The 21,323-nt window shown below is 36.1% G+C and overlaps 1 protein-coding gene across 1 annotated transcript in view; it reads left to right on the top strand.

Annotated features, from left to right (window-relative positions):
• CRIM1 (cysteine rich transmembrane BMP regulator 1) overlaps window positions 1–21,323 on the top strand; it is a 173,960-nt gene that overhangs the window by 88,988 nt on the left and 63,649 nt on the right. Inside the window, exon 5 of the mRNA XM_084203268.1 lies at window positions 15,522–15,643. Coding sequence (XP_084059394.1) covers window positions 15,522–15,643 — 122 coding nt within the window. The remainder of the gene's footprint in view (window positions 1–15,521; window positions 15,644–21,323) is intronic.

Here is a 21,323-nt window from a genome sequence, read left to right as displayed (position 1 = left end):
CAGGGATAACTTACTGTGATTAAAAAAAAAAAGTTTTAGAATTGGTTTTGTTCCACAGTTATGCAACACTATTTGAGTTTGTGTTTTTACAACAAATTTCCCAAAACCTGATTCATGAATATGCCAAATAAATCCATATTCAAGCAAAAATTAACATGACTGAAAATATTTTACACCAAAAAGAAAATTTTTCCTGTAGATGTTCCTATTTGGCTTACTTAGTGGAAGGTCATTGCAGCCATAGAATACTGTCATATTCTCAGCCCCTTGTGTAAAGTAGTAAAAAACTTGCAAAAAATTCAGAAAGTGGAAGATGGCAAAGATTGTGTTATCAAGGTTGTTCTCTTTTGAGAACCCTTTGGGTGCGCATTTACTGTGGCATCTTCTCAGTGTCCTCCCTTTATTCCTTGGCATATTTTCTGTAAACTTCCTAAGAACTGCAATGATGTATTAGTTCAGAGCTGACCTGGCTAGCTGGGACTGTGCAGGAGTCTGCAGATTTTATACAGTCATCATACTGCCATTGTTGCAAATAGATCTCAGCATGTTCAAGACAACTAGAATAAAATGCTGCTAAGGACTGTATTCAGAAAGATAGATTATAAAGTCAAAGAAGCAGTCACAGATTTATTTTCATAAATTTAGAGTTTAGACTAACACTTAGTAATGTTGATATGTTAGAAAGATTAATGGTGCATTTTTACTTCCAAATTTGTTTCAGCTTGTTGGATTAAAATGTGATAAGCCAAATTATTTTTGTTTCACAAAAGTAAAATTATGTTCTATTTTCATGCAGTCTAATATAACTTGTGGTTTGCAAGTGCTTGGGTGAAGAGAATTAAAAATATCCGCTTCATTCTTTGTCAGTGATAATTTCAATGTTTCTTCTATCAGGAAATATAGAGCACCAAGAAAATAAATCTTTATTTACTTCAGAAAAATCACCAATTTGAAATTTCTTCTATTTCTAATACACATGTGTGAACTGACCTTAAATAGAACACCTAGAGCAAGCACGCTCTTGAAAGAACCTTTTTATTTTGCTGAGAATGTTTAAAAATAAAGTCGGTTTGCTGGGCGCCAGCCGATGACTGTCGGCATGTGTGGCAAGTCAGTGATGAAAGCAGTGCTCCCTTCTCCTGTGCACAAAGGTCCCAACTGTACAAGCAGGCTTACAGCATGTGAATTACTAGATAATTGTGGATTCCTGAAACCTCTTTGAAATCAGTCGTTGCACATTCCTGGGATCAGAGTTTAACAAGAGGTCAAAGCTAGGATAGAGGAGTACTTAGCTCCTGGAGCCTTAGGATCTGAAGAGGGTTTTGTGTTAATACCTCTGCCCTCCTTGATGTATAAAACTGCAAAATACCTCCACAATTAGCATAACCTAGTATGTCTGCAGGCAGGTAGAAACAATTGTAGGTGTCTTGTACTCCTCCATTATTTTTTAATTTCATGTCTCAGTCTATGTTGCTGTATATTGTTATTAAGTGGGTTGCTATTTGGATTGCCTTAAATCAGCCAAAGCAATAATACATTTTTTAATGGAGAAGGTCAGAAAGAAAGAAGAACTGAATCTGGCAGCAATATGACCTTACAAGGTGCTTTATATGTTGTGTGCCTGCTAGAAATATATTTAGTTATTTTGATTTTCATATATTACTGTGCTTCTTAAGGAAGACAGTGCCATAGTCATCATTCATGTGCTGTAAGTAAAGGGAGGGATAAAGAAACACAGACATGAGGATAACAGAAAAGAAAGCTTTTAAAGAAGATTAGAGAAAAGAGACGTGCTTGTATGAAAAGAGGAAACAGAAAGGGAAACAAAGAGCAGTTACATGGAACATGAAAATTGAGCCAGTTGACTTCAGTTTGTGTTTCCTCAGATTTGAGGAGACACCCTTTATATTTGAAGGGTCTTTGTGAGACTTGCATGTTAAAATTACAGAAAAAAAAGGTGCAGATTTATGGATGAATGAGTCTACAGAAGGAAAACAGGATGGTTTTCCTGAATTTCAAAATTTCCTAATAAAATATTAAGAATAATGAAATATCAACATTGCTTTTTCTGAGATTGTTTAGAATCACCTAATTGCATATCACATCTCTTTTTCACTGTTAGAATTGAGTTCAAAAGAAGTGGCACTGTATTTTTTAGTGTACATTTCAGAATAATTTATTTAAAGCAGAGACATATAAAGTCATGGACTTTAGACAGTCATTTAGACTTCATGAAATTGTGTTTTTTAAGACTATATACTCTTTGAAGAAATTATGATTGTCTGTTTCATTTACTGCCACTGAAATAAAAAGCGTAATACAAACAGAACCAGAAAGCAATTAAAGGAGAGTGCCATGGTTAGGGACAGATGACGTGCCACTGTGCTGGTTAACAAGTAGTTGATAATTTCACATACAGTAGGAGTAGATTGACTTCTGCTGCACATCTTGTTCTTGGCCTGTTCCTTGTACATAATATGCTGGGAAAATGGAGATCCTTAAATCTGATGATAAATTGGCATTTCTTTTGTGAGCAAACTCTTGAATGCGTACTCATAACAATGAAAACTCCTTGAGCAATGCCAGGGGAAAAGTGGAGATAGTAAACATCTGATGCCATAAATTCTTGTTCTTGCACTCAGAGGTTACATTTAGTGTCAGACTGATTTCTAATGCAGTGCTTCAAACAGAACAAAACATACTGATTTGGCATCAACATCAAAATACCAGTTGCTTCAGCTTTCATCAGGCTGTTATGAGACACTTATCTTAAATTTCCAGCAATTATGTTAGGAAAGCTAAATGTTTGGAAAACAGGAAAACAGCTATTATGTTAGGAAAGCTTAGAACAGTCTGTCTCTAGTCTTGGTAAAGATGCTTGCTTCTCCAAGGAGGTTGTTGAACAAAAAGTGTATTAGAGCTCTTACAGAAAACATTACTGTAGTTTTTTTAATGCAGGTTTGTGGTCTTCTATTAGAAAGTTGAATGTATCAATATCAGCTTTACAGAATCTGTTCTCTTCAAATGTTCCCAGTTTTACCTGTTGTAAATGAAGTTTCTTCAAATTTTCAGATTCCTTTGGAATTTATTCTTAAGTGTAAAAATCTTTATCAAAATCTGTTTTATTTTTTTATCTGTGAAAAATGGAACGGAACAATGATTATAAACTGCTTATATTTTTATTGCTCACATAGTTTTGTGCATGTTTCATAAGATTTTTACAACACAGTATATGGCCTGTTTGGATAGCTTTGCATCTAATATTTTTTATTATATTTTTTAAAATTTGTGACTGTTGTCAAAATAATTTGGAAGTTTAGTCTTTATTAGGTCTCTGCTTCTTGCTACTGTTTTATACCCCTGCTTCTGTGCTATCATCTGTTACAGGTTTGGTAATTTCAAGATTCATTCAGTGCTCTGTTCTCAGAGATATTTTACACACTCCTCCTCCTGCCCTCAGCTATTCTTGGTCAGTCTGTTAATAAAACCAGATAACCAAGAAAGCTCTGTAGAGAGCAGTGAGATGTTAGCACTGTGCCAATATTAAAAAGGACAAAACCTGACTAATTAAATCTGGTTGTCTTGTTATCAGTTCTGAGAAAAATAGTGGGAAAACTGATAGAGGATTGAATTAAGGATTAAAGGATGTAATTATAGCTAGAAGCAACCAATGTTGCTGGAATCTGATTTGGTCTTCTGAAGATACTAAGTTTGCCTTAAAAACTTGACCATCAGAATGCCTTCCTTTTCAATTTCTGTCTTCCATCGTCTCTAGTAATTTTTTTAAAATTGGATTCTAGCTTTAAACAAAACAAACAAATTTAAAAAAAACCTAGGACTTTTAAATTAATATTGTCTCACGGAGTTTACTTTATAAAATAGAAATATATCCCCTTCCCTGAACTACTTACCATTGAAGGACATTTCCCACACCTCCCTCAGATTCTGGGAGTGACTCAGTCTTAATGAGTCAGCATCATTGTCCTTTAGTTCCTGAGAGGAACTCTTGCAGCATATGCATGCTCCTTGAATATCTTGCTGATAATATAGGATATAGTAGTATTCTTCTGAGAGGAGAGAAGAATCCAAGATTAGATGTTCACTAAATCCCCATATTAAGTTTGCTTCACACGCTTCTTAAAAAAGTTCACACCATAATCCTTAATATGTAGTAGATTTGAAGAAGTTCAGAAATAATTGATATATGTAAATCTACCAACATTTCCAGTACTTTATTTTCTGCCTGAGTCCTACCTTTAAAAAAAGCAGTTTCAAGAATGATGTGGTGTGATGAGGAGAGGATAAAGTACGTGTAAGTTAAGCATAGCAGGAGCAGGTCAATTTCATGTGCCGAAAAACTGATTAAAAGCTTTTAACAGATGCAGTCTTGCAAGATTGGAGCCCAAAAGGCTTGGGCTTGATGGATGAGCAAATGAAGATGCTTTGAATTGGACCGTTTCACTATCACTTAGTTACAGATAGCTGAATGGCATTACAAATGTAAACCTCTCAGTTGGCTCAAGTAGCATGAAGGAGTAGGATTATATTTGTATTGTTTAGAAGAAAACCTCTGAAAAAATTCTTAAATGAATTAGTCATAGAATTCCTTTTTCCTTGTTTAATAGTCTTTGCCCTGACATTTTTTTTTTTTTGTATGTGGCTAAAATGTCTCAATCTGGGGCTGCTGTGAATGGCAGTGCCACTGTTTGGCCTGCAGTATGGTAAAGAAGTAAAGTGTGCTTGGTCAGCAAACCCAAGTCGCTGGATGATCAAATCTTGTTTTATATTTTCATCATCTACTCAGCCTCATTGGAGGGTCAGAGGGGCAATTAATTTGTGCATTAAAGATTTACTTAGAAAACAGCCTAGTTCTTCCCCCTACCCCAAACTTTTAAATATTTTCATTTTTATACAGCTCATGAAAATAATACCTTGATTTAGTAGGAAATATTTTTTTAGATAAGGTTTAATTTAAGCTATATCTGGATAGAAATGGAATATAACTTGGAGAAGAACTGTACTAGAATTTTCTATCATATTTAATTGCCTTTCAATTTATGGCATAGTAGGAAGGAGAATACGTCTACAAAAATGTACTTTACTTCAAGAGTCTTCTTAAGAGAATGCTCTTTTTTATCTGTCCTGTACTAAAATATTTTTAACAAGAGTGTGCATTATTTATGAGTTTTAAAGGTGTTAAGGCTAAGTAGCAATCTAGATTAGCAATCTAGCTTTAAAATTTGTGTATAGTATTGCTGAATTGGTTTTGATTCCAAAGGAAGAAATTACCTATTTTATTACTTTTAATCTTTTGTTTCTAATAAGAACTTAGGTTGTCTTGGGCACAATAGAGATATCACTTGAGAAATTCACTATTAGCAGTTTCACTTGTACTTTTCAGAAAACCTATAGATATGTTAAAAGACATGCTGTTTTTTCATGTAAGTGAATTGAAACAAGGGTCCTGTGGCAGTTGATTATGCAAAAATCACGTCTCTTTAGAGAGCATTTAAATTTATGTAGAATTAGTGTGATAGGGCACTAATGATAGGGCAAGTGATAATGGTTTTAAACTGAAAGAGTGTAGATTCAAGTTAGATATTAGGAAGAAATTTTTCACTATCATGGTGGTAAATCACTGGAACAAGTTTCCCAGAGAACAAGTAGATGCCCCGTCCCTGGAAGTGTTCAAGGCCATCTTGGATGGGACTTTGACCAGCCTGGTCTAGTGGAAGTTCTTCCTACACATGGCAGCTATTCTATGATTCCATGATCTTTAATCCTCCTAGATGACTTTGTCCCGTAAGAAATTGCTTTTACTGTATTTTATCTGCTTTTATGGCACTTGGTCATGTTGTTACTGTATCATATATTCTGTCCACAACCTGTCACAGCGTTAGCCAGTGTTGTGTATTTCATGTTACACCAGTGTCTAGGCAACCTAGTGCCAGCAACACAAAAATCAGCACAGTTCTTTTCTTCTCATTCTGTGGCAGCCACCAGAATCATAACTGGGAAGTTTACTGTTGTAAGTTCCTTTTTAAGCTATTATCAAATATATTTTCATTGTATTTGAGAGCACCCATACACAGGTAGTTGGATAATGTTTTTATTCTGACAGCATCTGTAGAAGTGGCCTCTGAGTTCCTGATTAGCTTTGCAGCTATCCCATTTAGCAGGAAGGGTATTGTGCACCTGTTCTGTTCATTCTTCTTAGCTTTTTGGTTGTTTCAGATCTTTCTTGAATGTCGTTCCTTGTTAGTCTCACATTTCTCTAGATTTTCTTAGGTCTTCCTGTCTTTGGAAGTCCTTAATTTCATGAAAATATTGTGGTGTTCCATACAGCATTCACCACTTGGATCCCTTCAACTTTCTTCAGAGGGCAGTCATGATTTTCCAGCAAGTGTAACTTTTCCGTCATTTTCCCCTGTACCAGTAACCTCTCTTAAGCAACTTTTGCTGATACAGAGGTCTCCCTTGTATTTGATCTAGAATTTTAAATCCTTCTCCTCCACCCATCTCATCCTCAAGAATTCAAGATCCCGGTGGATCCCAGTTTTTGCTAGAGGAAGGTTCAGCTGGAACTGGTAAGATGAATCATGGATCCAAGACCTGTATCTTCCTGAGATTTCTATTCAGGGATTGTCTTCTGAGTAACCTGGGTAGCTGGATCAAAGGTCTGTTTTAAGGACTCTGCAGAAGCTTTTTTATGCCCTGAGTTCTGTCATCAGCTTCTTAGAAACTCTGGTTTCTAATCCTGGCCAACTTGCTCAGGCTGTTTCTCCTGCACTTTAGCTCCAGCAGACCACTTTGCCATCCCAAGTGCGTCAGTACCGTGGCAGTGTAACACTTGGTGTTGAATTGGAGACTCTGCTCCTTATTGAAGAGGCAGGTTTCTGTTGAAGGAAAGTTCTACATTGATGACAGCTGAGCCCTTCACATGTTCCATTCAGGCTTGCAGTAGGCTTTTGTTTAATGGCTGATGAGTAGAACACTGCAATCTTTTGGAAGCTTCATAATATCTGGATCAAGGTGTTTAGCCATTTTCATTCTAGTCTTTAAAATCCTCAGAAGTTAGGAAATGGTGAATATTTTTCCCAGGAAAACCATTTTGCTTCATTCAGCTCTGCTGAGATATTTAGTCCTGCTTACAGACCGCACTGCATTGAATATCCACAAATTGCAAGGATAACAGGGATGGTGTGTAACCTTTCTAGGTGACCCATGTTTCATGTCTGTCTTCTCCTGATGTCTTCCAGGAGAGGTAGTGAATTGCTGAATTCAAAGTTCAAGCATTCCCTTCTTCCCTACTACAGCTGCCTCAGGAATTCCCATGTGTTCTCAGTGTGATGGTAGTTATTGCTGCCTTGGCGTTGAGCCTCACCGTGTGGGTTGTTTTGGCCAGCAACCATATTTTCCTGAAGTACATAGATGAGGAAAAGATGATATGTTGGTTGGTTGGTTGTTTCTTTAAAGCCATCTCATATAAAACTTGAACAGAAGCCCTTGAAACACAAGGCATTTCTGGAGCCTGATGGCTGACTCCTGAGTGTCAGAGACCTCAGACAAGGAGAGGAAACATGAGAATGTTTGCAGAAGAAATAGCCTGTAAATCTTTTGCAGAAGAAGCTGTAATACATTGTAAATACAGAGGTCCCTGCTTGCACCTTTTATAAGATCAGCGTTTTGTGCCTGTATTATCTGTTAAAAATACACATCTTCCACCAGCTTCTAGGAAATATTGAATTGGAAAACCTGAAAGACAATGCCACCTAAAGGAAGAAGCACATTTCCCAAGAGCAAAACAAACAAAAAAAAACAAACCCTGTGCACTGGGGGAGGAAGAATCACTGATAGCTAGGCAAGCAGATTCCTTTTTATGGAAAAATATCTGTAGTATTCTAATCTATGTGCCGAGTTAATGGTATATTTACTCTTCCTCTGTGAAACTTGGAAAGAAATTTTAAGCCAAATAATTTAAAGTGGCTCCTAATTGTGTCTACTTTTAGGTGGTGTTTTGTGCTTGAAACTAGAATGACGTTGTAGTGTCTATAGAATTTGGTTTGTTTCCATTCTTTATAAGCAAGCTGGTGTTTGAACTCTTTCAGCTTATAATAAGCTGGTAAATACGTCTTTCTGTTTCAATTTTAGTTTTCACTTATTGGTCCAACAATTAGTGTGTACCTTGATAACACTGAGTATTGTTTTTCCTCTTTCTCCTGAGACTTCCCACTGTGTTTTCTGTCATTTATTCTACTTAATCAGCCATTAGCTTGTTTGGAAATTGAATAAGTGATTTAGTTGAGAATAATTTCTAACTTGAACAGGCAAATTTCTGTTTGTATCACAGAGATCAGTAATGTCTGACTGTTGTCTTCAGACTCACAAGTGCACAGATGTCTAGGGAGACCCTTGTACATAATAATGCAATAGAATTATAATTTGGATGCTTGCATTTTAAAAAGAAAGTAGAAATGAATTCCCCAGCAGTTTCCAATGGTACTTGGAGCAGATACTAATATCAACATTGTAGAGGTTATATGAAGAGTGTGAAGTTGTGTTTCCTCTAGAAAATAGCGGGAAATGTCATGTCAGAATTCAGCAGCCACAAATTCTGCTTCTTTCTTTCTTCATTAATTATTGAATAATTAGGTGGAACTGAAGGTTGTGGACCATTTTAAAATGAAAAGTGGTTTCTCGTTGCTGTTCTTTGAAATGTCATTGGTGAATTTCAGTCTTGTTTCTACAAAAGCATTACAGTTCTTGCATGCATGGTTTCTACTACAGGGAAAGGGTCTCATAATTTGAGTAGAGTAGTTTGGTCGCAAAACCACTTAGACTTTAGAGCAAATTTTGGTCTTCATTTTTATTCAAGATCAGGTCAAATGGGGTCTCTGAGCAATGTGACGTAGTTGATGTCCCTGATCATTACAGAGGTGTGACTGGACTAGACAGCCTTTAAAGGTTCCTTTCCAACACAAACTTTTTTTTTTTTTAGCCTTCCCTGAATTTGTATAGAATTGCATTCAGGGATTTGAGAAAGGTGTTTAATAGCATGAATGGCATGGAAAAAACTAAACATGAAATAATTATTAGGGTTTGGATTTTGTTCTTGCAAAGAGGAGAAAGTGGTCATGAAATTAAACAGTCAAATAAATTAAACAGTAATGAATTTTGGGGAGATTTTGGGGAGTTTTTCCTTTTTTGTTGGTTTTCAAGTGTTTTTTTGTTTCCTTATGGCAAAGCCATCTCTGATGGCTTAGTTGTAGAGAGGGATGTCATTCAGGAGTAAGAAAGTTTGGAATTACAGGAATATGGAAGTTTATTAATTACTTATAGAACTATCATCTATCTGTAAGTGATTTTTGACCAGAAGCCCTCAGGAATTGTGTTTTTTTTGTAAGAGGATCAGATATTTGTAATTCCTCATTAAACAGTAGTTGAATAAGAAAAGAAATAGCTTTTCAAAATATCAGGAAACTGACATTTGTATACATCTTAACAAGTACCATATTTTTAGATTTGAAATGTTTGTTATATTATGAAGGGTGAAGCTGATAAGCCTAAAAAAAGAGTAGCTGAGGTACACGGTGGTAAAAACCACAGAGACCATCAACAGAAAAAAGCACCTGCTGGTGCAAAATGTGAGAAAAATACAAAGTTGAACTAGTTTGTGTTGTATTTTATTTCCTATTCTGATAAATTCAATGCAGATGCTTGTGCACTTGAAAAAAATCAGCTCACTTGTAAAGTCAGTGTGTTTGGTCACTGGTTGTATGCCTGCTGCATCTCTGGCATCACTCTTTTGCGTCTGTCCTCTTCTTCTGTCTCAGCCCTCTGGAGCACAGAGGAGTTGATTTATATTAGTCAAAGGATGAAAGGAAGTTTTTTAGTCAGATGAACTCTTTAGACCCTAATTAGCTTTGGAATCTGCTTGATGTGAATGCCGAATTTTACGACAACTTCCCTTGCTTGGCATCTGTTTGCTATTTCCTAATGCTAATAATATGCAAAAGATGCACAAAACATGTTCCCTTTCATGGTATCTTTAATTAACAGCTAGATAGTTGACTTTTGTAATATTTAAAAGCCCCCTGTGTATAGAACTAAGTATACTAGTGGAAAAATCCAGTGTTATGTTGGGTGTCTCTAACAATACCTGGATTTTAAAAAGGAATTCTTACTTGGGAGCGCACTAACTTTGATTTCTCAGTAAGTAAACCCCCTGAAAAATTAAAAAAGGAAGAACTTCCATATGAGTGTGTTTACATAGAAGTGATGTAAAACTTCTGAGCATTAGCAAACAGTCTCATAGTAAGCGTTATATGCAGCTTCCACAGTTTTTCTGTCATCTCTCTTTAGAGGTTTATTATCGATCTTTGAAATAAAATAATGAAAGATTTCCATCAAAAAAATATTTTTCATTACTGATTTTCTGAATACTATCTTTAAAACCAAAAATGCATGAAACAGTGAGGCTGAATTTGTGAGCAAAAACTCTCCAGCCTGTCTGCCTGAAAATTTAGGAAAATTCTAGTTGAAATTCATGTATGGTGGAGTCCCAATGGCTTTGGCTTTGCCTGCAGTGCAGGCAGTGGCTTTGTCCTGTCTGCTTAACTCACCTTGTGGATTCAGGTGTGAATAACATGGAAATAATTCTTCAATCATTTCATGAGATTACTATGTCAATATTTAATTTTGCTGTATCATCATTGCTTATATCATGTGCTTGATGATAGCCGGGGTCTTGCAGTTAAACTTTCCTTTGCCACTGTCCATCTTTGATAATGCTCTTCTGAAAATTCCTAATTTCACAGTATCCTTAAGTGCTTATATTATTAACACATCTGTGCAAGTTTTCAAGTTTATCCCCTAATATAAATGTCAATAATGTTAATGCAAATTGTACTAGATTGCTGCAAAGGGGGTAAAAAAAAAAGGACTGCGATAAAATCTCCACAGGAATGTGATGTATGTTTCAGGAATGCTTTTCTCTAGTCTCAATGCTTTAGACTTTAATTTTGTTTTGATCCTCAAAATAAATATCCCTCTTGTCAATACACCCCTGCTTCAACCCTCCCATTCACTGATACTAAATCTTTTTTTCCAGGGTGCCTGTTCTTATTTTCATAGCCATTATGCCTTGTGCCTGGAGAACTCTTTTGATCCTACCATCAAAACAGCTTTTCTGAGGCTAAGCAAGCCCTTCTCTCTTTAAATCTGTTTAATAACAGAAGTAAATGAACCAAGATAATTGGATTTGAAGTAAAAGTTGTCATTTACAAGATTCAATTTGAATTTTTTTTTTATCTTCTTCCTTTTCCTTTTTGCACTTTTGGGAACATAAAGAAAAGAGCTAAGAGATTATATTTTAAAAAAAAACCCAAACAACAAAAATCAAGCCAAAACAACCCTACCACCAACACACCTCAAACATAACCTAAATTAAACTTATTTATCTTCTGAAGAACTTTAAAAACTGATTTTGAAAATCAGGCCATTTGTATTACTGAAGGAGTCACCTTCTTCAATCTATAAAGCATTGGTTGATGGTACATCATCTCATTTCTGCTTCTTTATATACTGAAGTTTGCCTTGCTCAGTTTTTGAAATTTATAGGATTACTGTTGTTGGGTGGGTTTTTCTTGGGGTGGTGATTTTTTGGTGTTGGGTTGGGGTTTTTTGGGTTTTTTGTTTGTTTTTTTAGCCTGAAGAACTGGAGATAATTCCATTTATCAGGCAGGTTGATTTTATATTTGCAAAATTTTGGTGCAGCAAACCTCTTCCTCAGGATTCCTGGTTCCTTCCAGACTATGCCACCACCCTTTCAGGTGCCATAAAGACTCTTGCATTGCTGTTTGATTCTTCTGATGTCTTTCTGGGCCCTCTTGTAAAGTAATGTTGAACCCTGGTACAGGACTGTTCTTCCTTGTTAAAAGGACACGTTCTTGGCTTGACTTGAGGGCTGTTATGGTAATAACATGCCAAGAGGCTTGTTTCCTTGCAGCCTTTGCTAATAAGGTGTGTCAGGGGCAGATACTGGGTGCCAACTTCCTGGTACCTGGAGTTCTGCCCTCCCTTTTTTATGCTAGAACTCTGGATGCCACAATGCCATTCAAAGTTGCAGTGCTGTCACTGCAGGCCATGTGCAGGGAGAAGGTGCCCCACAGGGCAGCCTTCTCTTGGGGCAGGTTTCCTTGTAGCAGCTTCTGCTGGGACTGCTTTCCTTAGGCAAGCTGCAGTTATGGGGGCAGCAGCTCAGGACCAGCCTGGTGCCTTACTGAGCAGCACTCTGAACAGCTGAATTTTAGAGAAATTAGCCTGAGAAAGGACCACGGCCACTGTCAACAGGCTTAACTCAAACTGACCTGCTGAACTTCCTCAAGCCTCGTGTTCCATTACCAAGGGTAAGATATACACAGGTGGATAGCTGCCTGTGGCAGAGCACCAACCTGGGCTGCTCCATCCATCCGTCTGCTCCAAAAGGCACTTGAGAAAAATCTAGTTCTTTAAAGCTCGTCTTACTCTCTTGCTGAGAATGGGATCACTTACTCCAGATTTCCAGATGTTGTTTTGGCAGCGTGACAGCCATGCTCAGCTACCAGAGTTCCTTGGGTTTCTTTCTGACAGACTTCTGTCTCCAAAACAATGTTTTCCATGCTAATAGCCTGGACAATGGTCAAAGGTTTTCCTAGCAGAGCTGGCTGAAAAGAATGAAGACTATTTAAAAGTCCATCTGACATCATTTTCTACTTTGACATTCTCTTATGCATGGATTATGTTTTAACCAAATGGGAGGTCAATTTATAAAATTTTGGAGTGTTGAGGTTTTGTTTACTTGCACTGTGTGTATGTGAAACTTTCATTACTCTGAAGAGGAGGGAGTCTTTTCTGAAGAAAAAAATGTTGGCTCCCACCAATCTTTTAAATATCTCTTTCATCCCTTTTTATGGAAGATTGTCCTATCTTAAGTTATTTAAAGTGGTGATTCATAGTTTCTTGTGGTTTAGTTTTGTATTTTGATTTTTGTTTGGGGTTTTTTTTGAGCTGTTGACTGGGAAAAAATGAGAGCGGGAAAGTACAAGTTATTAATCTAATAATTTAATATTGCAGTTCTATGAGTTACAAGGAATATGAGACAAAAACAAAGAAGATACTTCTGAGAAAGCTTGTTGTGAAGGCAGTAGAACTAAGAGTGGTCATTTCAGCTCATGAAACTTGGAAAATTAAGGTCCACAGCTGTTATCCTAATGTGTTCTATTTTCTCTAAATTTTCAGGAAGTTTGATTTACCTATTTTCCCAGAGGAAAATGAGAAACATCATCAGGATGTTTAATACTGGGCTATTGAAGTGAAACTTCAATTTTTATTTAGGCTTTTAATACCACTTACAGATTGTGTCTGCACTTTTTTTCTGTCATATATGTTTTAAAAGATTTTTTTTTCTTTTTCATTAGTAACATGTAAGTAGCTATTTCTGGGTTTCATTCTTCTCAGAAAGCAAAAACATCTTTTAAAACAGTCTGCTATGTGGAATGTCCTGGTTTTGCATGGGAGGTACCCATGACCCATGCAAAACCAGGACATTGGGTTAAGGTACAAATTCCATGAACCTGACAGTGCTAATTTTTCTTTTTCATTGATCACTAGAGGTCATATTTTTTTTCCCCTCCCACCATCTTCCTGAACTATTGGGACAGCAAAAAGGAGATATATTAGTAATTCTGTAAAATTATTTACAGTCGTCTTAAAGGGAAATGCTGTCACAAATCCTTTGGATTTTTTTGATCGCATGAAGTAGAAGCCAGAATGCCTTTTCTTCCTTCTACATCTCTGATGGCAAACAACACATGGTAAAGAAAATAATTTGGTTCCCTCTGTCTTTGTATTTACAAATAAGTTGAGAAGAAAATGTCACAAGCAAAGACGTGATATATAAAACTTTGATTTTTGTACTCTTTTTTGTTTAGTCCATTGTCCTTTACTCTTATGGGAAGCGTAGTATTATTAAAAGACAAACAAACAAAACCCAAGCAAAGCAAAAAAAACCCACCAAAACAAAAAAAAAAACACCAAACCTTCAAATGCCTGCTTTAAAGGTGTTGCTATACTGTAGCATATATGTGCACATAAAGTTATCTTGATGTATTTACCATCACTTGTGAAACTGACTTTATCTCTTTACAGTAACATGCTTCTGTAATGCAGTATTTTAAAAATGCTTTTCAAATAGTTTAATAAGGGTTCTGTGAGATTCCTTGACTTAACTTGTATTTCTTGCAAATTTCATTTTGATTAGTACCTTACACTGGAGAATATAACAATTTTATCAAACACTGATGAGGTTAAAGGGAGAGATATTAAAAACCTTTCTGATGAGAGGTGATTCTTCCTCATTCATTGGATGCTGATTTGAGATGAAATAGCTGTTGGGCAGTTAAGGAGACATGCATGGCACAGAAGAACCAAACTTCTTGCTTTTTGAGCATAAAGAATAAGAAATGCAGTAAGGGCTGATGCCGCTTCTTGTTGTTTAATGTGGGGATTATCTTGGGATACTTAAAATATTTGAAATGTTTATTAACAAGTAGAGTTTTTATTTCTTTAACTCCTAATTACAGGATCTTCTATTTCTTAAGCAGGGATCTTAAGCAGAATTATATAAGCAGGAATCATTGCTGCTTATCCCTAAAATGTGCTCATTGTTCAGGGCAAGAACTCTGTTAAATGCAAACTTATCAAAAGTCTTAAGTGTTTGACTTTTAAACTGTTATGTTAATCATAAAGCAAAGAATCTGGACGCAAACCTGACTATTGTTTCTCTACATTTTATATCTCCCAGTTCGTTAGGCTGTTTTCTTAAATGAGCAAATAAATACTACTTACATGGAGAAAGTAGTCCTTTTAGAATGATCCAAAACTAACCACAGTATTTAATATACCTAGCTTCCCACATTATTTGGCGTCACATGTAATTGGTTTCACCTTCTGCAAACTGCACCACCATCAACACCAAAAGAGAACTTCCAATTATTTTCATTCAGCTTAGATTTAATTATTACAGTCTTCCTTTCTCTTTAATTTTTCCCAAGATTACACTGGATATAATATGGTTTCCTAATGAGAAAACACTCTTCTGATGAAGCATGCAATTTCTGTTATTCGTGTTTCATCAGTTTTGATTATTCAAGACAGAATTGGAGGAGAAGCCTTATTTTGCAAGTGTGGAGAACACAGTTATTACAGTTTTCAAATTTTTACACAGAGCAGAAGAGCACCATTGGTGTTGCACACTGCCACTTTTCTGTTGTCTTGGCAGCCAGCAGAGTTTGGATGGTTAAAAAGAACCCTTCAGGTTGATAAAATATCTTGGTTGTTGAGTTAATCAGATGATTGTAAGACATGGACTTGCCAAAGCTGTAACTTGTGCTCTGACTTTCTGGTTTTCTCTTGCTTATTCCTTCACCTTGTACGTGGCTTCCTTTGTTTATGGGTTTTTCCTTGCTGTTCTTTGGTTTCAGATGCGAGTGTCTCACTGGTCTCTGTGGCTTCCCCATGTGCGAGGCAGGCTCCGTGCCCCAGATAGTCTCGCGTGGAGATGGGACGCCTGGCAAGTGCTGTGATGTCTTTGAATGTGTCAACGGTACGTGAAACCTTCTCTAGCACCTCAACAGGAGGGGCTTTTGTCTCTCTGGGGGATTTGCTTATTTCTTATTATGTTGTCAAGATCTAAGAGAATTAATTTTCTTGAATTTCATTCAGTAAGAAGGAAATGGAAGTTTAGGTGAAGATACAGATGTGGGAAACTGTCATTTTGAAGTTGTCACACTGCTTTAGTTTCTGAAGCACTTTTCTCTGTGACTCAGGGAATTATAGTTTTAGCAAGACTTCCTCACTCTATGTCTTTCATATAGTATTTTGCCAGTAGCAAACACTAGAGGCCTTCTAGAAGTGAAATTTTTGTTAACCATCACTGCTGCTTGTGGCAGCACTCTAAGTGAAGACATGCTGTTTAGGCTATGGGGTTTGCTTTAAGAATGAAATGCAAAGTAATTTTTAACACATGTTGCAACCTTTAGAAATTATAAGACAGTGTAGGAATATATTTATTATCATTCTTTGCTTCCCAATCTGAATGTTAAGAAAATACTTTAAAAACTTAAATTTTTCCTGTTCTATATGCAGACTGTTCTATATGCAGAGCTGTATATATATGCAGCGTATATGGTGAATTGTGAAGAAATTATATTTGACTATTGGTAAGGGGGAAAATACTCTTGAAGGATTGCATAATAATTTCTGACCATTAAAAATTACAAGCTGTTGCAGTATTCATTAATTATTAATTATCCAGCAATATTTGATCTTGTTCAGTGGTATGTATATCAAATGTTTGAAACAGCCTTTATTTTGCAATTGCCATTGCAAACGGAGAGAGAGAGAGAGATTTCTATAGGAGAAGGTCTGTAGCAATATTCTAAATACACAAATGCTGATTGAAAAATAATAGTACATATAACGGGATATTATATATAAAAATTGAGTTTTCCCATATAATTAAAAGGATTTCTATCATGAAGAGTCACAGATTCCTTAGCTTTTAGAGTAATTCTTTCACTATTTGGGTAAGATTATATGAATGCAACTTATCTACTTTTTGTTTATGTACACTAAAGTAATACTTATCTTTTTTCATATTTGTTTCATTCTGATTAAGTATCATTTCTGAATCTGATTTACCTGTGTGAGATACCTGAATGCAATGTTTAATTCAGGATTTCCTTTAGTAGTTTGAGCAAGAAATAGAGAGCTAATTTCCAGTAGGCTGTCTCAAAGGTACAAACCACCATGCTAATTGCTTCTCTTCAGCCTGCATGTTATTTGTGGATGCTGCTGACAAAACTGTTGCAGTGTATATAGTGTAGCAGGCGTGAGATGGAGCTGTTTAAGTTTCCCACTTTTTTTTTGTGACGTCTTCATGTCCTATTTCCAAGTAGAAGTTAGATTAATTTTTCATTGGTAACAGTGAATTTGGACTGTCTTTAGCGCTGTTGCCCTGGGCATCACTGCCTTATTGTGCACTGTAGCTCACTCCAAAGATCCAAGCTGCTTTTGAATCAAGATTCCTTCTTACCTCTCAGGCTTTCTATACTTTATTAGCCTATGAATACAGAGTAAATTGGAAGAAGAAATAGGAGTTTTTGAAGGGAAGGTGGTGATACAGAGGGAAGCAGAAAGGGCAGATTGGAGAAAAATTAAGGTTTTTAGATTTGTCTAACATATGTACTTAAAAATAATTTTTAATATATTCCAGGCCAGTATCAAAGTTATATTTAATAAATTCCTCTTTAAAAAAAACTAAAATAATACTGAGAAAACTGGTCAGAGAAGTTAAATACTTCTTTTTAGAAAATCACATTTGTTGTTATGTCAGTTAGTGCTATAATCAAATTTTATAAACTAATGCTGCATGATGTGATTTTAAAGTGTTTCAAGCAAACTTCCAGGTGCAATTATTACTGATGCTCCATTTTGAAAAGAAGAAATAGTTATAAACCTAAAGATGATCAGTATTTTTAATAACAATCCATGAGCAATTGTGAAACTACTCATGAGTGTGTGACATTTTTATTGTGTGGCATATCATTGGTAGAGAAGAGAGAATAGTCATAAAACATGATCTGTATTGCTTTATAATTCAGGTTTTTTTCAAATGCATTGTAGCATGTCCAGGTCTTTTTTTTTTCAGGGAAAACTACTACAAATAAGCCCTCTACAACCTCTAAATTCCTAGAAAGCTAATTCTGACAAGAAATTCATGTTTAATGCAATGACAAACTGGTACATGTGTGTGTATGTGTGCAATAAATCCCTACCATTACTTTTGTCAGTTTAAGATGAAGAGGAGGGGAGAAGGTTCTCAGTGAAACTGATAGTTGAATTCAATATTCAGTTCTGGTTTTTTGCAGTATTTTGAAATACTAACAAGTTCAGAGAAGATACAATTGATATCAGTAACAGATGGAGAAAATATCTTACAGTGATAGGCTTAGATCAATGTTTTTGCTTCATTAAAAAAATGCCTTCAAAGCAAGAAGATTCAAATCTGTAAGATCTGGGACAAGCTGTTCTCAGCAGTGAGGGTGGCTAGCTGTTGGCACAAACTCCTGTGAGGATGCTGAATTCCTTATCTTCATCCTTTCCAATTAGGATTAGATGCCTTTTTGAAGCATGTGTTTTAATCAAATGCAATTTAATGAGTTTATAGATGGTAAGTGGGGAAGTTGTATAATCAGCATTACCAACAAGTTTCGTTAGTTACTTCTGTGTTTGAAAACCTCTGAAAACAAGAAAGAGGATGGAATAAAAAAGAAATGTGCATACTCACATTAGTATAGTTTTCCTGCTATTGTAACATCTATTGAATTAAATAATTAAAATAATTAAATAATTCCTTTGGCTGGATGGCAGGGGAGAGCAGTCAGGAAGAATACTGATCATCATTACTTTAAAATAAGGATATCCATTACAAATTACTGCATGTAGACTGCAAAAAAATCCACTTTTTATATTTAGGTAACCCTAATGATGGTCAGAGTGTTAAAGCAGGCCAGACTTCTGCAATATTTATTGCAATTTTGTGCTAATGTGATAGATGCAGAATTACATGTTCACAATACGGGTAGGCTGGCTTTACTGTGTGAGAAGATCTGCTATAGCTGTAGAATAACAGCGGCCAATGTTGAGGGGATGGTTAATTATGGCTGCAAAATACATGTCATGGAGACACTCACAGTATGTTCTCTTTCCTTGTCAACAGTTTGGTGGCAGATCAGTTCTTCTTTTGCACATGTTTTTCCTGGATTTAATATAAAACTGATGTAGATTTTGTGTGGTTATCTTTGTTACTGATACACACTGGCTCAAACTAGAGGACTGGTTGGCCTATCTAAGGCATATTAAACTGTGGCAAAATAAACTTCTGCAGTAATTACTTCTTTTGCAGATAGTAATGGTGGTGTTTTCTTCATAAATACAGCATTAAATCAATACACTAGTCTCTATTTTCCTGCTTCAGATTTATATTGGGTGTGTCTGTATGTTTTACATCATCTGCAATCTGCTGCTTCTCATAGTTTATTCTGTAATTATGTAGACAGTATAAATCACCAAAATAGCATTTATTTCTGCTTGGAAAATGATCCTTTCATTTAATTGGAGCTTTTTGTTAAGTAGCTATTGTCTATAACTGTCCAATCTTTGCATAGGTCAAACTTTTTTGAGGATATTTTTATACCAAAAAAAAATTATAAAGTCCTGAGAACAACTTTCTTTTTGGTGCAAAGAAAAAAAACTAGATTGCAGATGACAGTAGTTCTGTGTGATATTTTAAACATCATGACTGTATGCAGATGTCAGGGTATTTCACATAAAACTGTTACACAACTAGAGAAATAAAGTCATGCTTTTTAAAGCACTGCTATATTTAAAAGTTTTCACTATTACAGTTAATGCTTACTGTCATTAGAATGTGATTCTTGTTCCAAAGGTCAGTCAATTGAAAAGGTCAATTTTAAGGCATGCATTGATTCCTTCATTTTGAAGGGAAGCATCTTTGTAAGGAAAATCATTCTGTGTTGTTAAGTGGTGGTAGGAAAGAATCCAAAGTTCTCTTTTGACACGATCAAGTTCCTTTGTCGTGGTTTATCTAGGGTGAGTATTTGAGCCATCCCTGAGCGTACCCTGCCTGGTCCTTGGATGTCAAAATGACAGCTCAGACAACAGTGATGGCTTGCAAAATGTTATTTCTTTTTGCTCCTTTTTCCTTGTCAGGAGAAAGGTCTTTACTGTTTAATTTTTAACTTAAACCTTGCAACTCTATGGAACTGTTGGCAGTGATTTAAAATGCAGTAGTGGTATGATTTTGTCAGTCATCTGTGCTTAGATGGCTGGCTGGCAGTTTCTCCTAATCTTATATTCTTGATGACCATCAGTGCAAGCCCTAGTTTGTGCATGTAACAGAATTCTAGCCTGAAGGAGACAGAAGTATGAATTTCTAAATTTAAATCTCTGGCTGCCATAAAATAGTATCACTAGAGGTATAACTGAATACATCACTGCTTCTTGCATATGGGAATCAGAGATTTGCACAGTGCTGTTCAGTAGTAAAGTTTTCAGAGAAGAGAAGACTACATCCATAGTCAAATGTACTCATTTCAGAGAAGTGTGAAGTCGATGTAAAGGAAATAAGGAAACATGGGAAATCTATAGCAGATAATTTCATCTTACTGTATGAAACTGAACAAAGAGGTTTTGTCTGTTGTGTGGTTCTACTGCCCTGTTTCAGGGAAAGTGAGAGTCAGAATTGCTTTGTTTAAAGGCAGACTATGCTGTGAAGTTTCCCCACTTGCTCTTAACTGAAAACTGCTTTTCATGTAGAGAATACTAGATAGTATGTGGTACTTATTTGGGAAGAATTGAGTGAGAGATTCCCAGGATATCCACTCTTCCAAAAAATCCTGTATTTTACAGAAGCTAGTTTCTTCTGATCCATACAAAATATATTATTTACCAGGACTTCTGTCTGCTAATCCTGGTGTTCTGCTTTTACTCATGGGGGAGCTTGTAAGGAAAGAAAATTGATTTGGCATTCAATTACAAGCATCAGCAAGTGAGTCTAAAGAGATTAAAAGCTGCATGTGCAGCAAGAGTTCAAGTGCTTGGAAACAAGAGTGAGCATCCAAACTTGCCTGTTCTCTAATTAGTTATTGATGCATAGATCTCTTGAATGTAAGTTGCACTTAAAGCACATACTGACTGTGAGCTGTGCCTTAGAAATTTGAGAGAGCAATTACCAGGCATCCTGCAGCTGCTGCCTTCTGTCAGTCAGAGCTTTCACTTCTCAGTAAGTTTCCTTGAAAACAACTGCTACTTCAAAAATTATTGTTGATTGGTTTGTGAAATATGATACATTACATGTGCGAGTGGTCCTCATCAGTGTGTCAGCATGGTTCAAGGTCGAGGGGACCACGCTGCTTTCTGCCATGGCAATGTGTGAGCTGTGATTTTAGAGTCCAGCTCTACCAAGGATGGCTGTGGAGTCCCAATCCATTTTCCCTGGGGGTTGAGGTGTGGACTTTCATTGCCCTACCCATTGAAAATGGGACTACTGGATGGATGTGTGAAAATAACTGGCATTGATCTTGGGAAGATCAAATCACACCTTCCCCAGGACTTAGGACTTTGACCCTTTCTATTCGGCTGGTTTAGGCTGTGCTGATAATTCCATGGTGGTACAGAAGTGTTTTCCTACATGAGTAAGA

Source organism: Fringilla coelebs (genome assembly GCF_963513975.1).
Source record: "Fringilla coelebs genome assembly, chromosome: 3".
NCBI classification, from domain to species: domain Eukaryota; kingdom Metazoa; phylum Chordata; class Aves; order Passeriformes; family Fringillidae; genus Fringilla; species Fringilla coelebs.
The sequence above is the reverse complement of the archived record's forward strand: the minus strand, read 5'-3'. Positions and strand labels throughout refer to the sequence as shown.